This window comes from Vombatus ursinus, unplaced genomic scaffold, assembly GCF_900497805.2.
Source record: "Vombatus ursinus unplaced genomic scaffold, bare-nosed wombat genome assembly UNPS02014773.1, whole genome shotgun sequence".
Lineage (NCBI taxonomy): Eukaryota > Metazoa > Chordata > Mammalia > Diprotodontia > Vombatidae > Vombatus > Vombatus ursinus.
In genome coordinates, this window is record NW_020954551.1 from 41,143,330 (window position 1) to 41,162,875 (window position 19,546).

A 19,546-nucleotide genomic window follows, 5' to 3' on the forward strand; every position below is an offset into this window, starting at 1 on the left:
CAGATTCCTAAAATCTAGCCAGGGCCCAGATTCCTAAAATCTAGCCACGGCCCAGTTTCCTAAAATCTAGCCACTGCTTACTCCTGTTCAGACTCCTTAAGAGTCTGCCTAATATGATGAATGTTCTAATAAACCTTGTCTTTGACTGGGAAAAAATAAAAAAGAATGTGGATGCTATACCACTTGGTGTATATATGTTTAGTAATGATATTACTTCATTGTCTATGGTACCTTTTAGCAGCCTTCCTTACCTCTTTTAATTAGATCTATTTTTGCTTTTGCCTTGTCTGAGATCAGGATTGCTACCCCTGCTTTTTTTTATGTCAGCTGAAGCATAATATATTCTACTCCAGCCTTTTACCTTTACTCTGTGTGTATCCCTCTGCTTCAAATGTGTTTCTTGCCAACAACATACTGTAGGATTGTGGTTTTAATCCACTCCGCTATCTGCTTCTGTTTTATGGGAGAGTTTGTCCCATTCACTTTCACAGTTATGATTACTATGTCTTTCTCTTCATCCTATTTCCCTCCCTGTTTATGCTTTTCTCTCTCCTTTCTCCCTTTCCCTCCTCACTAGTGTTTTGCTTCTGACCACTGCCTCCCTCAATCTGCCCTCCCTTTTCTTTCCCCTTTCCCCTCCTACCTCCCATAGGGTAAGTTAGATTTCTATACCTAACTGAGTATGTTATTCCCTCTTTGAGCCAAATCCAATGAGAGGAAGGTTCAAACAATGCTCATCTCCCTCCCTTCTTTCCCTCTACTGTAATAGATCTTTGCACCTCTTCATGTGATGTAATTTGCCCTTTTCTGCCTCCTCCTTTCCTCTTCTCCCAGTACAATCCCTTTTCACCTCTTAATTAGATTTTTTATCATCACATCAAAGTCAACTTATCCCCATGCCCTCTGTCTATGTATACTCCTTCTAAATGTCATAATAAAGATACAGTTCTCAAAAGTTACGAGTGTCATCCTCCTGTGTAGGAATGTAAGCAGTTTAACCTTATTGAATAACATTTTTTTTTTCCTGTTTACCTTTTTATGCCTCTCATGAGTCTTGTATTTGAAGATAAATTTTCTGTTAAGCTCTGGTCTTTTCATCAGGAAGGTTTGGAAGTCTTCTATTTCATTGAATATCCATGTCCTCCCCTGAAAGATTATGCTCAGTTTTACTGGGTAGTTGATCCTTGGTTGGAATCCAAGCTCGTTTGCCCTATGGAGTATCATATTTTAAGTCCTGCTGTCTTTTAATATAAAAGCTGCAAGGTCCAGCATAATCCTGACTGTGGTTTCACGATATTTAAATTGTTTCTTTCTGACTGCTTGCAGCATTTTCTCCTTGATCTGATAATTCTGGAATTTGGCTACAATATTCCTTGGTGTTTTCATTTTGGGATCTCTTTCAGAAAGTGATCAGTGGATTCTTTTGATGACTATTTTACCCTCTGGTTCTAGGACCTCAGGGCAGTTTTCCTTGATAATTTCTTGAAAGATGCTGTCCAGCCTCTTTTTTGATCATAGCTTTCAGGTGGACCAGTAATTCTTAAATTATCTCTACTGGATCTATTTTCCAGATCAGGTGTTTTTCCAGTGAGATATTTTACATTTTCTTCTGTTTTTTCATTCCTTTGATTTTGTTTGACTGATTCTTGATGTCTCATAGATTCATTAGCTTTTACTTGCCCAATTCTAATTTTTAGTGAATGTTTTCTTCAGTTAACTTTTATACCTCCTTTTCCATTTGACCAATTCTACTTTTTAAGGAGTTCTTCTCTTCAGTGAGTTTTTGTGCTTCCTTTTCCATTTGGAAAATGGAAAATTACATTTTTTTAAGGAGTTATTTTCTTCAGTGTACTTTTTTCCCATTTGGCCAATTGTATTTTTTAAGGATTTTTTTTGCTACAGTCAATTTTTGTCCTTCCTTTCCCAAGCTGTTGACTCTTTCTTGCATACCTCTTATTTCTTTTCCCAGTTTTTCTTCTACCTCTCTTATTTGACTTTTAAAATTCTTCTGGAGCTCTTCCAGGAAGGCTTTTTGAGCTTGGGACCAGTCCATATTCCCTTTTGAGGTTTCAGATGTGGGTATATTGACGATGTTGTCCTTTTCTGAATTGTATTCTGATATTCCTTGTCCCCATAGAAAGAAAGTATGGTCATTGTCTGTTTCTGCTTTTTGCTCATGATGTTTGCCTATTTCCTGGCTTTTAAAGTTGAGTTCTGTTGGAGCACAAGGGGCAGTATCCCAAGCTTTTTGTGTTGGGGGCCAGGGGCCTAGTCACTGGACTTGTGTGCTAGGATCTCAGGTGCTGGCCACTGGAGGCTGTAGGGGTCTGGCAGCTTACCTGGTGCTGAGCTAGGGTCCTAGTGCTGGTGGTTGGCGTGTGCCGAGGCCAGGTGGGGTTTTTCTGTATTTCTCTGGGGCTATGCAGAAGCTCTTGGGATGGGGGGTTGGGAGGTCTGACCCCTGGAAGATGCCTGCTTACTTGGACTGCCCTGAAGCATGGGGAAGTTTGGCTGCTAGAGGACGTCTGCCCACCTGGAGTTGCGCTGAAGCATGGGGAGGTTTGGCTACGGGAAGGCACCTGCCCAAGGTTCGGCTGCTGGAGGATGCCTGTCTGCCTGGAGTTGCACTGAAGCACGGAGATGTTTGTCTGCTGGAGAACAGCTGCCCGGCCAGTGCATGTGGTGGTTCTCTGAGCTGGAGTCCACCAATTCCTCTTGCTGTGCTAAGGCACCTGGGAGTGGGGAGTTGGTGTTAGCACTTGCTTATTCCACCACCCTGGAGCTCAGGATTTCCTGCTGGTTTGCTGAGGTGGGGCTTGCTGCTGGCTCCTGTCCTGTAGTGCTCCCCTTCCACCAGAGTGAGAGGGACCTTTCCTGTTAATCCCCCAGAGTAAAAGACTGCTGTATCCCAATTTTTCTGCTGACTCTGCTGTTCCAGGATTTTTCCTGGGGTGATATTTTCTGGGTTTTTGGAGGTCATTAAGGGAGAGGGAGAACTGCTTACTGCTTACTCCAACATCTTGGCTCCCAGAAGTCTCAAAGTTGTTTTAATTTTACATTTATCCGATTATTAGTGATTTAGAACATTTTCCTATTTATCTATTGATATTGGATTTTTTCTTCAGAAAACTACTTACTAATATCCTTTGATCATTTATTAATTAAGGAATGGTTCTTATTCTTATAAATTTGAATCAATTCACTATAGTACATATTTTAGAAATGAGACCTTTATCAGAGAAACTTACTGTAAAGATTTTTTGCTGTTTCCTGCTTTTCTTATAATTTTAACTGCATTCATTTTGTTTGTGCAAACTTTTTTAATTTTATGTAATGAAAATTGTCCATTTGTCCCTGTTGTCCAAATTATGCATTCGTTTAGAGTGTGTCATGATGCTGGTCTCTGCCAGAATGTTTTCTAGTTTTCCCAGCTGTTTTTGTCAAATAGTTCTTGCCCCAATAGCTGAGCTCTTTGGGTTTATCAAAAACTAGGCTACTGTGGTTCATTTTCTTCTGTATATTGTGTACCTAGTGTTTACCACTGATCAACCTCTCTGTTATTTACCCAGTGCCAAATTGTTTTGATGATTATGCCTATGTAGTATAGTATGAGATCTGGTACTACTAAGCCCCCTTCCCACTTTTTCCTTTCATTAATTCCCTTTGATTTTTTTTTTATCCTTTGTTCCTCCAGATGAATTTTTAAAATTATTTTTCCTAGCTCTATAAAGTAATCCTTTAGTAGTATGATTGGTATGACATTGAAAAAGTAAATTAATTTAGGTAATGCTGTCATTTTTATTACATTGGCTTGGTGCACCCAGGAGCAATTAATATTTCTCCAGTTATTTAAATGTCTTTATTTGTGTAAAGAATGTTTTGTAATTGAGTTCATATACAGACAGTTCTCACTTTATGTAAATTTGTATTATGCAAATTCTATTTTCTGTAAAGAATTCTGAAAGAAATCCACATTCCAAAAAAACCCACCTGTGTTAACTTTACTATACAGTACTCTCTTATCCCTCTCTACTCCTACCCCTTAGCTTAGTGCTCCACAGCTTCCCACCCCCATTTCTCCACTAAAAAAAACAAAACAAGAACAAAAAACCCTTCCAGTGAAAACCACAGCTGCCATAAGATGGGGGCTTGGCTTGAGACCTCCTCCGAGAAAGGAGACCTTTACCCCACATTGCCCACCCATATTGAGGCCATGTCTGTCTTCAGTCCCTCAGTGTTAGGATATGACATGTCTGGCCCTGGCCCTCACATGTGGCCCACCTCCAGTCTGTATCTGGCCCCCATGTACCTGCCCCAATGTGCTTTTCTTCTCAAGTATGGCCAGGCCCCCATATGGCTGGCCATGCACCATGTTTTCCTCTTTATGCTTTCCTTCTCTGACCCTGGCCCCTATATGTTGAACCATGTGCTGGCACCTTCCCTCCACAATACACAGCCTCCTTCTTACCTCTTGCCCTTCCTTCCCATTCTCTTTACATAAAAATTGCTTTGCGTATAAATCTGCTGAGCGGTCCTCTTACATACAGTAAGAACTGTCTGTAGTTACTATGTGTGTTGACAGGTAGACTCCTAAGTCTATCTTTATGCTATCTGTAATTATTTTAAATGGAATTACTCTTTTATCTCTTCCTCCTGCATTTTGTTGGTAACATACAGAAATGCTGATGATTTGTATAGGTTTATTTTGTATCTGGCAATTTTAATGAAGTTATTAATTGTTTTAATTGCTTTTTTTTAGTTGACTCTCTACGGTTCTCTAAGTAAATTATCATCTCATCTGCAAAAAAATGATAATTGTATTTCCTCTTTGCCTATAATTTCCCATTGATTTCTTTTCTTTGTTTTATTTCTATAGTTTACATTTCCTGCCCTATTTTGAATAGTAATAGTGATAATGGACATCTGTGCTTTACCCCTGTTCTCTAGTTTATCTCTATTACAGATAATGATGTCTCTTGGTTTTAGGTAGATATTACTTTCCATATTAAAAAAAAGTTCCATTAATTTCTCAGCTTTCTAAAATTTTTAACAGGCATGGGTGTTGTTATTTTGCAGAAACTTTTTCTTCATCTATTGATATAATCATATGTTTTTCATTGTTTTTGTTATTAATATGGTCAATTATGTTTATTGTTTTCCTAATATTGAACTAGTTCTACACTCCTGATATAAATCCGGCCTGTTTGTAATATATAATCTTGTCATATGTTGCTGTAGTCTCCTTGCTAATATTTTATTTAAAAATTTTGCATCAGTTTATTTCCTCATTAGCAATATTGGTCTATAGTTTTCTTTCTTTGTTTTGACTCTCTAGTTTAGATATCAAGACCATGTTTGAGTCATAGAATGAATTTGATAGGACCCCTTCTTTTCCTATTTTTTTCAAACAGTTTATATTTTATTGGATTAATTCTTTAAATATTTACTAGAATTAACTTGTAAATCCCCCTAGTCCTATTTGGGGGATGGAGTGGGAAGTAGTTCATTTATAACTTATTCCATTTATTTTTCTAAGATAGCATTATTTAATTATTCTATTTCCTGTTCTGTTAATCTGGGAAGTTTATATTTTTGTAAATATTTATTTCATTTAGATTATCAGTTTTATTGCCATACTATTGAATGAAATGGTCCCTCATAATTTATTTTATTTCTCCAATCAATCTTTTGCCTTCTGGACTATCATATTCCAAACTCTCCATTCCTTTATAATGGTGGCTGCTAAGTCATGTGTGATTCTGACTGTGGCTTGTTAGTACTTGGATTCTTTCTGGCTATTTGCAGTATTTTTTATTTGGCCTAGAAGCTGTGGGTTTTGACTATAATGTTTTTGTAAGTTTTCAGTGGACTGCTGATGTACTCAGCCACTATTAGCCTGTTAGAAGGCTCTTTAGGTTCAGAGTGACTGAATTGGAGGATCTCCTTTCGTCTGATATTTCTACCCTGGTTATTCTGCTGCAGATTTCAGGCTGGGCTAAAGGCTAGAACTGAGTCCTGCTCTGCTCCCAAGTTTAAAGCCACCTAGCTACTCTTTGCTTCTGAACTTGTTTCTTGCTCAGAATATAGCTAAGGCCTAAAATCCTTTTTGCTACCCTTATGTACACTTCCTCAGTCTTCTCTGGATCTGTTACTCTGGGCCTGGGTAGTGACAGATCTGCCAGATAACACTCATTCCTGTACCCTGCCCTAGGCTTAGGGACTCCTGAGATCTCTTCCTGCCCAGGGTCTCAGCCCTCTTTCATTCCCTGGGTACTGCAGTGTTCTGTATAGCCTCATATTCCTGGACAGGTCTGGTCCCCAAGGTAGGCCAACATCTCAATCTGTATTCTTAAGCCAACCTGGGCTAGAAAAATGACTCACTGTGATTTTTTTCTTCCATTTCCTGACCAGGATTCAGTCTGGTATATTTTCTAGTTCTTTGTGGAGGAGTTGTGGTGGGGGAACTGGACTGTACTACTATCTTCTGTTCTGCCTTTGTGACTCCACTTTTTTATTGTTATGGCTTTGAAATTCAGTCTTACCTATATTAGGTGCCCAGGCAGTTGGATAAGATGATCTTGAAGGTGCCACATCCTTTGATTCCAAATGTTGAGTGGGATATTAATGGCCCCAGAGATAGAATAACATTTGGCAAGTTGTATGAGGACAACCTTATGTAGGTTTCACCCTTCCCATTTGTAATACCATGTTTGCCTCTTTTATATCCATCCTAATTGTCCTCAGCCTCTCTTGCTGTTCTCTTTTAATAGTATTTGCCTCTGTTTTTGGCATTCGCCATGCAGGAGGACAATGAGGGGCAGTTGTGTAGTGGAAAAAGTGCTGGGTTTAGAGTTAAAAGTTTCTGGGCTTGAATCTTATCTCTGTCACTTACTACTTTTATGAACTTATACATGTCACTTCCTATCTGGGCAGAAGTCTTCTCATTTGTAAAATGTGGAGGATGAATTAGATGACCTTCTAAAACCCCTGGGCCTGTATGGTATGTCAACTCTAATTACCCACAGACAGGGATAGAATAAAATATAGGGTAAGAATTTTGAACTTGAATCTCCTAATCACCCACAGTGAGTTTGAAAATACGAGGTAGCATCGTGAGAGTATGTTTTTTGCTTGAAAGTAGTCTTGTAATATGACTTTAAATAACACTGTATTGATGATGAAAAAAAGGATGCCATAGTGTATTGAGTTGGATTCACAGCTTTTGACCAATTAGTGATTTGGTTGTTTATTGCAGCCTCTGGGTTAACCTTTTTGTGTCTTGAACCCCTTTAACAACATAAGGACCCCTTCTCAGAATAATGTTTTAAAATGTGTAAAATAAAATACATAGAATGATAAAGAAAGTCAATTATATTAAATACATTTATCAAAATATTTAGAACAAGTTCACACACACCAGATTAACAACTCAAACATTAGAAAAGTCTTTTCTCTGCACCTTTATTTCCCAATTTATAAAGAAGTAACACTTGTTACTTTACCCAGTTCTTGGGATTTTTATGGGGAAGAAAGTCTGAAAAGAGATTAGAGCCCTAGGATAAGGTGCTAGGCAAATACAAAGCTTCATTATACTATTTGGATTTCACACTGTCTACTTTTTCTTTCTCTTGTTCATTCATTACTAGAGACACATGTATGAGGATAGGATCTCAGTTGCCTAGGAGGCCATCTGCTTCTGTGTTCTCCCACACCTGAAGCCTCTGTCCTTTTTGACATCACCACCACATTTACTGACATGGTTTAGGAGGGCTTAAAATTGTAGCCAGTGACTTGGGGCTGGGAACAAAGCAGCAGGAACAAACAAAAGTCTTCCCTATGAGGCCTGTTTTAATGTAGCTGTCCATGGTAATAAAAAATGGAGACTGTAGAGAAAGCCTGTAATATTTCAGCAGATGGGCTTGAAATGGAATTTTTTTTTGAATTTCTGTGAGACATCAATGACACTTCGGAAATATACACCAAATTCAGTAGTAACAGGGATGCCATCTGATAGGCACACAGGTTCTCTGCAGTGAGTTCACAAGCCACTGACCCACGGCAGAAGCTGAAGATTGCAGAGGCTGAGGCACAAGCTTCTGGCTAAGGGGATTCCTCATGGTTTCTTGTTCTTGTTGATCTTCACTGGTCACTTTGGAAGCCAGGACACTGTTCCAGGACCAGTATTTGGCTCTCTACTTTGATTTTCTTCTCCTGAGGCTGGCAGCTATGGATTCCATCATGGGAATTGATGGATGATGATGCTGCAGCTCTTTATCACCATTGACCAGCTGCTACCTGAGCGACTCCTGAGCTGGTCCCAATATATGGTGCTTCCAGTAGTAGTTGCTCATGTGAATTATTCATTGTATAAAAGGTGCACGCTCAGTTGATTTCCTACCGCTTTTCTCTTTGACCTCTCCTGAGTAGTATCTCCAGCAGTTGGGATTCATTCTTGATGATTATCTGGCACTTTTCTTCAAAGGAAATCCAAGTGCTTAACACACATTACTTCATTTATCCTCACAATATCCAAGTGAAGTAGAAGATAGGGAATATAGCTCTTCATTTTGTAAATGGTTAACTTAGAAGGCATAGATGAACAATCTGAGTTTTTTTGTAGAATAGGGAAGAGAGCATAGCCTTTAATTGCTGGAATCGCTGAGCAAAAGTCTTCCCAAAAGACCATCTGAGGACCCAAGGGAAGGAAAGATGAGTATTATCCACTGTGGTGGGTATTTTGGGATAGATAAGGATGGGAATGATATTTTGGGCTAGATAGGAATCAGAGCTAGAATAATAGAGCACTAAAAGAAGTATTTGTAAGGCAGTTATTACTTGATGTATAGACATGAAATGAATTGAAATCTACACATAGCATGAAGGAAAAGAAACATGCAAGAAGGGAGGTCTAACTAGGGCTTTTGAGGTGAAAGCTTTTTAAATCTTTCATAATTGGTAGTATCATTTTAGAAACCATTGCACTGAACACTACTAATGCATTATTACTAGCATTCTTTTTTCCTCCTTTAATTTCTTCACAGTCATAATAATAATATCTTCTATGATGCTTTAAAGCTTTATAAAGTACTTTATATTCATTATCCCATTTTAATTCTCACAGTAGTGTGAAGTAAAGTAATGTAAGTATTATTATCCCTATTTTACAGTTGTGGAAACTGAGGCTCAGAAAAGTTGTGACTTATCCACAGTTAATAAGTGGTTAATAAGTGACAGAGACAGCATGTGAATCCAAGTCTCATTCCATTCAAGGCCAGTGCCTTTTCCATTATAAGCACTACCTTATGGGATGAAATGCCCTAAAAGCATAATTATAGATAATTCACAATATTCAGAATGATAACCAGTACTTTTTATTTGTATGACATTTTAGCTTTTTCAAAGCCCTTTTTCATATTTGTGCGCATGCGTGTGTGTGTGTGTGTGTGTGTGTGTGTGTGTAAGTGTGTGTGTGTGAGAGAGAGAGAGGGAGAGAGAGAGAGTGCGGGAGAGAGAGAGAGTGCACAAGTGCAAATATGAGCAGGTTTTCCATTTTACAGATAAGGAACGTGTTTTTTTTAAATTAAACTTTCTCTTTTCTACACCCTTTCCCACTTAAAAAAAAAAAGAAAGAAAGAAAACAAAACCTTTGTAATAAATAAACTGCATATCAAGCAAAACAAATCCCCATATCGGCAATGTCCAAAAACGTATGCCTCATTGTGCCTATTGAATCCATCACCTCTCTGTCAGGAGGTGAGAAACATTCTTCCTCATTGGTACTCTGGACGTGGCTAAAGTTTACAGGATTAGTTGCAAAAAAAAGGCGGGGGGGACCAGAACTAAGGTCTGACCTCTACTTCCATATTTCTTTCCAGTAGACTGTGGATAATTGAGACTTAACTGTACTTTCATACTAATTACTTTGTTACTGAGAAAAGATGTGAAGTGTAAGTGAATCTGTGAAAGATACAGATTTAGGATCTCCTGGTTCATTATATTGTGTGTTGAAGTAAGACAAGAATGCTTTAGAATGTGGAAGAAGAGACAAACCTCGTTTCTTCTTACAGATGTGTGAACAATATCTTTCCCTTGAGAAAGTTACAGATGGCTGCAGAACTTTGTTCCAAGCTATCAGGACTGTGTTCTGTCATTGTAGCCATTAGATGTTTAAGTTATCAAGGGGCCACCTAGCATCTGGGACATCCCATTGTTCATTTTTCTTGCTACCTTACTCTTTAGCTTGAAAACCCTACCTGCCCCAACCCATTATGAATGGAGCTCCAGAGCAATTGGGCTTTTAAATGTCATTTTCTTTCTTGACTGTTAGTATTGGGCCAGAAAATGACAGGTCTAGTGCCATGGGAGATATTTTGATCCTGGCTGCTTAATTGTATTGGACCAGCCTCTCCTCTGATTGCGCTAGGGATCACTAATAGTTAAGCAGTCAGCCACTGAGAGGCCTCCATATAGATTAGCTGTGCATGCATTCTCGGGAAGCAACCTCTGGGTAGTACCTTGACAATAATGCCTATGGGAAATCCTGCCTGGCTTCCATGATCCTAAGGGTGTTACTGTCTTGATTTAGCTTTTCTGCAGAGTTACATTCCAGAGATATTCTAGAAAGCCTTTCAGCACTTTTTAGAGCTTCTACAACCACCAGAGGCAATAGGTTAATAATATTCTTCCCATTCTACTGGCAATAAGTAAATAAACAAACAAATAAATAAATAAGGCAAGTAAGCAGTTTGTTCAAATGCAGGTCGCCTGCTACCCCTAAGGTAATACCATCACTAGAATTCGGCTCCCAAGTTTCCATTCTGTTGCCATGCTACACTGGCACTTTCCCCTCTTAGCAATACTTCCATTTCTTTCAAATGCCTTTCTGTCAGTGCTGTATTATAGTTAGGTGTTATTATATGGTCAGTACTTTCATTGGTAAACTTCACTGCTGATTATCCAATGAAGTCCATTCACCTCATGTAGAAGATAATAGCATTGCCACACATGCACACCCACTCCTGTATATATTATACACATATTTTTTACACAAAAACTTTTTGGCTAGTATTTTCTACTTGGTATTTTATAAGTGGATTTAGACACATAAATAGTTTGCTTTACGCATTTGAGCTTGAAAATGGAAATGGGCTTTCTGAAGTTCTCAGTGCACAGAAGACTTTCCCTCAGTTGGGAGTGTTTAGTTATCTCAGAGCTAAAGCCTTTAGGAGAGTAAATAGTAGGGAGTATTTTATAGTAAATAAAAAGGTAAGGTATGCATGGGGAAATCCTGGGTGCTGGAACCCAGGTATAGTTGGAACAAGAAGTACCTTGTCCCATAAAGCCCTGAAGACAGGGTGAAGAATTATGAATGAATCAGAAAAATGTGTGTACAGTTACCCATGAGTTGTCATTTTCCAGATAATCATGCTATTCCTCAGAACTAGAGATGATCATCTGTCAAGAATGCTGTGACTGGGGGCAGAGGAGAGGGAAGGTAGGTGGAAGAAGGGAATTCTTGCCCAGGTAAAGTGTAGGATGAACTCTGAGGTCACTTCTAACTATGAGGTTCCAGGATTCTGTTTCCAGTAGAGCAGGCTCAACCTTCAAGTCCTAAAGGTGAAAAGGGACTTATTAAAATTTTAATCAGGAGTTGGTTAAACCAAAAGAAATTGATCATAAGGGAAGCATTTCCCTCCCATCCTTTTAGGACTATAGCCAGAAATGTGGCATTTTAAGCTTCATTCCTAGAACTTTAAACAGAAATTGCTAGCCAGGTCTCATTTCCAAATACTGGCTTCCCTTTTTGCCATTTCTGGGTACTAATGTGTGTTTTGCTCTTTTTCAACTAGGCCAAAGAACTGGAAGGTGTAGAAGCAGAGCTAAGACGCCGTGACATTTTCTATAAAGAGCAATTGGGTCGAATTGAAAGAAAGGTAAGGCTTGTCTTCATTTTGATTTCCGGGGCCGAGTGCTAACAGCTGACTAGTATCCACATGAATTAATGTCCCAAAGAAGCAGAAAGCATTGTTCTGACACCTGGAGTCATCAGGCCTCAGGAGCCCTTACCCTCCACTCCCCTGTTTCTTCAGGACCAATCTACCTGTTCCCTTCCCCCTTGCATCAAACAGCTCTACAAAGTGAACCTTTTAACAGGTTGCATTCAAGAAGGTAATTGGTTTTTAATTGAACCATTTTTATTGAATGCAGCTCTACTATCATTTAACTTTAAAAAAAAATTCTTCTCTCACCACAGGGCGGTGCTGAGAGCCAATTTACCTTTCTCCATTTAGTTAAGAAGCTGAGTTGGAGAAAATAATAATAATAACGTTAAGTCTTGCTATACAAATACATTAAAGTTGTATTATTAATTTTCTCCTGGGGGTCAGGGAGATCAAAAGTGCACCAGTGCTGCATACTATCTGTTTCTCTTAGGACAAGCCTTTGAAATGAATGCCTTTTAAAGAGACATCAAACCTTTTTAAAAAAAAAAAACTAGAAATGATTTATAAAAACCCATTTAGTGACTTGTTTACCATCCCCTTTTTGGTTTAGTTGTTGATCATGATGGCTTTCCCAAAATAAATGCTTTAGAAAAAATTGGCAGGGTGTAGAAGGATCTCAATGAAGTGTTTTCACCTCCTGCCAGAGGTAACGAAGCCTGGTTTCCTGTAGAATAGTGGCTAAAAATGAACTGTCATAATTTAAACTATAAAACACCATTTGACAGTATGTTTAGTGGGTCTGATTCCCAATGGGGTTTCCCTTTCTGACTGAACCAAAGTGGAGCCACAAAGAAACCTGGATTGAACAGCTGTGGGAATAAGAAGGAAGCTATTTCCTTGACTCTCTATTTTATTACCATGACTTCTCATTTTTCAGAGAGGCAGCAAATATGACCCCAAACAGGATGTTAACATAAAATACTAGGGGCCATATTAATACATTAACATTACATAGAACTAGAGAATGGTGTAGATTCTGTATTGCTTACCTATGGCATTGACCCTTTAAAAATATATATCTTTTTTGTTTAGGAGAGCTCCAATTCAAGTTTGAATGTAGCTTATAAATGATAGGGATTGTGAATTGAAAGCCTGGAAAAAAGGGGGAGGGGGAAATCCACCAGCCATAGCTCTAATTATCACAGTTGCCCATATGTTCATAAGCACAGATTTTTTTTTTGTTATGTGTGCAATTCTTCAGTTTCCTGCTGTGACTCTCTTGTGTTTCTCTCTCCAGTTTTGGCTCCTAAAAGAATTGGGATGTGTGTCTATCTAGAGTGGGAAGGAGCTAGGCCCCCTTGCATTTTTCTCTTATAAAAAATTGCCTTCTGGTTGGACTCTGTCTCACTGGCTTTTTCTTTCCTCTTTAATGCTCACCCTTATAAAGAATGAAAAATGCTTTGCCTTGCTGAAAGGGAAAAAAATGTACCAGAAGAACTTGACTTTATCATCTCCTCTTCCCCCTTGGTAATCAAAAAGAGACATCCAAATTCCTTACATATGCAGATGCAGACTTTTTTTAATGAGGATTTTCCACAAGATTGTGAAAAGATGTTAAGTGCTGCTACAAAGAGGTGCAAAACCACTATCTTTTTTTTCTGACTCTTCAACACTAACATTTTCCTGCTAATAAAATAAAAAAATGCCTCCAAAACATTCTGAAGAGCAGATTGGTGAGGAAGATAGGGGAGATTACTGAGAACATGGGAAAGAGGGAGAAAAGAAATGCTGTAGTAAGGCTTAATTGTATCAGTTTTTTAAAAAGGTTTCGATCTTCTCTGTGGATAAGTTTATTCCTGTAATGACTAGAAAGATGGAAATACAACATCTGACAATCTTTTTTTATTAGCTGTTGCTTTTATATAATTCAGCTTTCATGTATGGAATACTTTCAGACCTTGACATTTTCAGTTTCCAGAGACACAACACAGCATTAGGACCTTCCAATCAAGCTCTTTTCTTAGAGCCTTTTTTTTTTTTTTTTTAATTTGAAGAGTTTGGCTCAGCGATGACTTAAAGAGAGGCTGCTAAAGAGTAGCTCCTGTGCCACCTCCCTGGCCTAGTTCCCTGCTCTTAGACAATAGCAGAGCATGTGGGGATGAGGACTGAGGAAGAGGACTTAGAGTTGTTTGGGAAGTGGGAAGCACGAAGTTCAGTCAGTCAGTCAACAAGGATTTATTAAGTACCTCTTGTGTACACTGTGTTAAGTGCTAGGGACACAAGTAAGGCCAAAAGCAGTCCCAGTTCTCAAGAAGCTCATTCTTAAGGAGGAGACAACCTGCAAACAACTTAGCAGAACCAAGTTGTAGACAGTATAAATTAGAGATAATCTCAGAAGGAAGGCACTAAGATTAAGGATATTTGGGGAAAAAACTTCTTGTAGAAAGTAGGAATTCAGCTGAGACTTTAAAGAAGCAAGGGAAACCAGAAGGCAGAGTTGAGGAGGGGGAAAGTTCCAGGCGTGGAGGACAGCCAATGAAAATGCATAGAGCCAGGAGATAGAGATGGAATGTCTTATTCAAGGAGTAGTAAGGAGGTCAGTACCCCTAGATGGAAGAGTACATGGAGAGGAGTAGGTTATGAAGGGCTTAAAAAGCCTAACAGAGGATTTTTTATTGAACTTGGAAATAATAAGTCCTAAGAGTTGCTTAAATAGAGGAGTGTTGTGGTCAGAATTGTGCTTAAGTAATATCAGTTTGACAGCTGAGTGCACGATGGACCAGAGTAAGGAGAGACTTGAGGCAGGAAGGCCAACTAGCAGGCTCTAGCAGTAGTCCAGGTGTGAGGTGATGAGGGCCTGCCAGTATCAGCAGAGAGAAGGAAGTGTATATGAGGTGTTTTGAAGGTAAAATTGCTAGGGCTTGGCAGCTGATTGGATGTGAGGGAGATAAGAGAGAAGGCTAGGAACTAGGTTTTGAGCCTGGATGACCTAAAGAATGGTGTTTCCTTTGTTGTCAACAGAGAGGTTAGGAAGGAGATTGGGTTATTTCAGTTTACAAGTTGAAATAAAATAGCTACCAAGGTGTCCTCCTTGAGAAAGGACTACCTGGAATGCCTCTCTTAAATCTCTCTCTCCCTCTTTCGCACTTCCCTAGGAATTGATAAAAGCAAAGCATTAGGTACTGGTTTAGCCTCTTGCCAATTGATAATAACATAGATGACAAGCAGGAGTAGAAATTAGATAATGGAGGAGGGGACAGAATTTTTTTTTCTTTAAACACTTGTTCTACAACAATAATTGTTCCATAGATGACTGATTGGGAAACTGAGACCTAGATGAGGTTGAACAGTTTGTTCACTCAGCTAATTCATGACAATTAAGGCTTGAACCCAGCTCTCTTGAGTGACAACTCAGGGCAAGTTCTACTTAACCACACTTAAAGAATACTTCCTGCCTAAAGACTATGTCAGTCTCATTTTCCCCTCTCTTCTCATTCCTTGTGGGTATTTCTTAGTCTCTGTCCTGGAAAAGGTGGTCCTATTATAGCCCTATAGCAGGAAGGTTCTGAGGTTAAGTTCCATATGGCACAGTCCCCATGCCATTCAGGTAGGAAGCAAGAATCTTAGAAACTGAAGAAAATAGAGGGAAGCCAAACAGATTGCTCCCAATTCATTGGGTCCACCTCTTGTGCACTTATCACACTGTGCCTCATCCTCTAATTATTTGTATACCTCCTTTATACCCAGCTCCCAAATTAGACTGTAAGCTATGTCTTATATCTTTGTAGTTTCTACATAGATGCTGTGCTATCTAGGTAGCACAGTACCTTGCTTCTGAGTTGATATTAAATTGATGCTTTAATTAAATTTGAAGTATACTTGAATGTATGAATTACATTTTAAAAATTGTTCTAGGGCTTTATAGTTTTCAGAATCATCTCACAATCATACCTAAAAACATAAAGATTTCTGTTTCATTTCACCAGAGGGGGAAAAAGTGAGATTGAAAGTAAGTATCAGTCTCCCTAGTATCACATAGCAAGTTAGGGATTGGACTGGATTTGAAATTTGGTGTTCAACCTGCAATTCTGTGCAGTGGAACACTGTAGTCTTTTTCTCTCATATAGAGAGAAGTCTAGTTCTTTTCTCTTTAAAAGAAAAAATTACCACTCTCATCATGTATCAGATTTGGGGCACTCCTCCCCCTTCCCCATCAATAGAAGTTACAGTTAAAGACAGCATAATACTGTCATGATTTCTTGTTCTCTGGAAGTATTGATACCATCTGCCTCGGTTGGGGTAGTGAACCTCATGGTGATTCACCTCTAACACCTGGTAGGGCTTCTCCTTTGATGTGTCCCATCAGTGGAAAATGGCCCTGTGCAAAGCAATCTATCCTGCACGTGCCACTCACAGCTTGATACTTCTCAAGTGCCTTGACCATGTCAGGAAATGAAGCCATTTTCAATTTACAAGGCACTGTTGGATTGTACTTAGTGTTTTTAGTGTAGTGCCAGCAGCATATAGCTTTGAGAGTCCCAAATACTCTGTTAATTTAGGTGCTGAAGTCTCTCCCCCTGAAGTGGCAGCATATGATGGAGGTTAGGGCTCATGACCCTGAATGATTTGATACAGAAGGGAGAGAAATGGAGCAGGATCTATAAGTGGCATTGCTCATGCACCATGTGAAATTTTCAGCTAATTTATTTCTAACTTCTGTCTCTGATGACAAGTTACTTGTCTGGCTTCAGAAGTAGCTACATTAGATTACAATGGAAAGAGCTTTAGTCTTTACCTCAGAAAGCTTGGGTTTGATTCCTAGCTCCACTCTTGAGAGTTTTGTAACAGGAGAGTAATAGAGATTTTATGAAAATTAATTAATAGGTAAGTAATAGTAAGAAGGTTGTATTGAAATGGGGAGAAGCTGAGTTAGGAAGTTGTTATATGTTAATCTAGATGTAAGGTGATAAGGACCCTTGAAAAGGAGAAGATAAATCCTGTCCCCTTAGACCAGAGTAAAGAAGGAAGTTGGGAGAAGAGACAATGAGTCTGAGATACAGAAACAGAAAGCTGAGAAGTACTGTCACATGGAACCACCAATAAAGGCTAAGGTTTTTATTGAAAATGAAGAAGGTAGAGATAGGGTGGGTGTCTTCATCAGTGTGGAAATGGTCTGTAGTCATTACTGTGGGGAATGTGATAGTCAACTAGGATGGATTTGAGGGTTTAAGAAAGGATGCAGTTGGTTCAGACTAATAATGCAACATGTGATTGTGAAGGTGCTTTCTCTAATAGGTTCCAATCTAAGCTGTTACATTAAAGGAATTAGATTTTTTAAAATACGAACATAAGACTACTTATCCAACTCAATTCCATCCTTCAGAATAATTTCCTTGGGACGCCATTTATTTTTTCCAAAGGAGCTGCCACTGCTCAAAACATTTATAATTTCTTTGACCTATGCTTTGTCCTCTTCCCTTGAATGTCTTACTTCCTTGACCTATTGCTGTTTATGCCCTCCCTTCCAATCTTCAGCTGTGGATTAGCCCACCAATCTGCTTTTTGCACCCTTTTGCTGAATCTCACTGAAGTACATCATAACTATGCCAGTTTGGTCCAGTATAAACTCATGTTATCTAATTTTTATTTTTTTAGGCAGTTGGGGTTAAGTGACTTGCCCAGGGTTACACAGCTAGTAAGTGTAAAGTGTTTGGTCTGAGGCCAGATTTGAACTCAGGTCCTCCTGACTTCAGGGCCGGTGCTCTATCCACTGTACCACCTAGCTGCCCCTCATGTTATCTAATTTCAGCTGAGCCTTCACTGATGTTTAACATTTCTTTTTTATTTCCTTGATTGGCTCTTTATACCAGGTTCTTGTGCCCCTATGTTCCAATATTTTCCTTTTTCTTTATACTCCCAATACCATACCTAAACATACTCCCTTCTCCTCTCTGCACCTCCCCCCCACTTCTTCCCTCTGTCTCTCTTTTTGTCTCTCCCTCTTCTCTCCTCCTTCCCTCCTCTCCTTTTCTTCCCTCTCCCTTTCCTTTTTCCAATGACTCTATATCACCTTCAGGAGCAAGTGCAAAGTACTCTATTTGGCCTTCAAAGCCCTGCATAATCTAGGCCTCTCCTACCTTTCCAGTCTTCTTATACCTTACTCCCCCACCAGGTACTGTTTGATCAGTGACACTGGTCTCCTTGATGTTCCACAAACAAGATGCTCCATCTTAGCTCTGGACATTTTCTCTGGCTGACCCTATGCCTGAAACTCTCTCTCCCTTCATCTCTGCCTATTTCCTTCCTTGACTTCCTTTAAGTCCCAACTAAAACCTCATCTCTACAGAAAGCCTTTCCCAACCTCTATTAGTTGTAGAACTTTCACTCTCTTTATTATTTACTATTTATCCTGTATGTCGCTTGTTTGTATTTTTGTTTGTATGTTTGTTTGCTTGTTGTCTTCCCCATAAGATTGTGAGCACCTTGAGGGCAGGGGTTGTCTTTTGCCTCTTTTTGTATCCCCAGGACCTACACATAGTCGGTGCTTATAAATGTTTACTGACTGACTCCTTTGATCCATTCCCCTCCCCTCCCTTTAATTCATCAAGAAGGAAAGCCTTTCTTGCCCATGCCAACCTTCTCACCTATGCCCTCAATCTTCTCCCTTTCCATCTTCTACAGGAATTTGCCTCTATTATTCTTATATCTCCATTCCCTTTTTTCTATGTTCTCTTTGATAGCTATCTTCTCTTTAACCTTTAACACTGGCTTCCCTTCCTGTTCTTTCCTTCCCTGGTTTTTATCACTATGTTCTTTTGGTTCTCTTCCTACTTCTTGGTAACCTTTGTTGTATTATCATCATTTGTATCCTGCTACTTTAGCATAGGTATCTATCAGGGCTCTATCTAGGGCTTTCTTTTATTTCTATATATTTTGTCATAATAATCACATTTGTTCAGTTGGGTTTAATTATAATCTCTATGTAAATGAATCCCAAATCTCTGTATACAGGCTTTATTACTCTCCTGAACTTCAGGTTTGTATCGTCAGCTGTCTATTGGCTATTGCTTCATGGATACCCTGTCAGCATCTCAAACACATACTCAAACTGGGACTTAGGTTCCCCACTTTCCACTTAATATCCCAAAACTTCTTTTCATTCAGACTTCCCTATTTTTTTAAATTTTTTAAACTTATGGAATAAAAAAAATAAATCCACATAAATCATCAGCATTCCTATATATCACAAACAAAAGCTTGTAAGAAGAGATAGTAAAAATATCCCATTTAAAATAACTTTAGACAGTATAAAATACCTGGAGTATACCTTTCAAAACAAATTCAAGGACTATACAAACAAAATTATTAAAAAAAACTTTTTATACAAATGAAATCAGATTTAAATAATTGGAGAAGTATTAATTGTTCATGGATAGTCAGGGCCAATATAATAAAAATGACAATTTTGCCCAAACTAACTTATATATTCAGTGTCATCCCAATTAAATTACCAAAAATTATTTTACTGAATTAGAAAAAATAATAAACTTCATTTGGAAGAGCAAAAATTCAAGAATATCAAAGAAACTAATAAAAAATATAAA

General features: G+C 38.7%; 1 protein-coding gene across 3 annotated transcripts in view; it reads left to right on the forward strand.

The window, feature by feature from the left end:
• The window catches only part of CHCHD6 (coiled-coil-helix-coiled-coil-helix domain containing 6), a 298,780-nt gene that overhangs the window by 129,779 nt on the left and 149,455 nt on the right, over positions 1-19,546 (forward strand). For all 3 annotated transcript variants that reach the window (XM_027863898.1, XM_027863899.1, XM_027863901.1), the window contains exon 5: positions 11,850-11,933. In XM_027863898.1, coding sequence (XP_027719699.1) covers positions 11,850-11,933 — 84 coding nt within the window. The remainder of the gene's footprint in view (positions 1-11,849; positions 11,934-19,546) is intronic.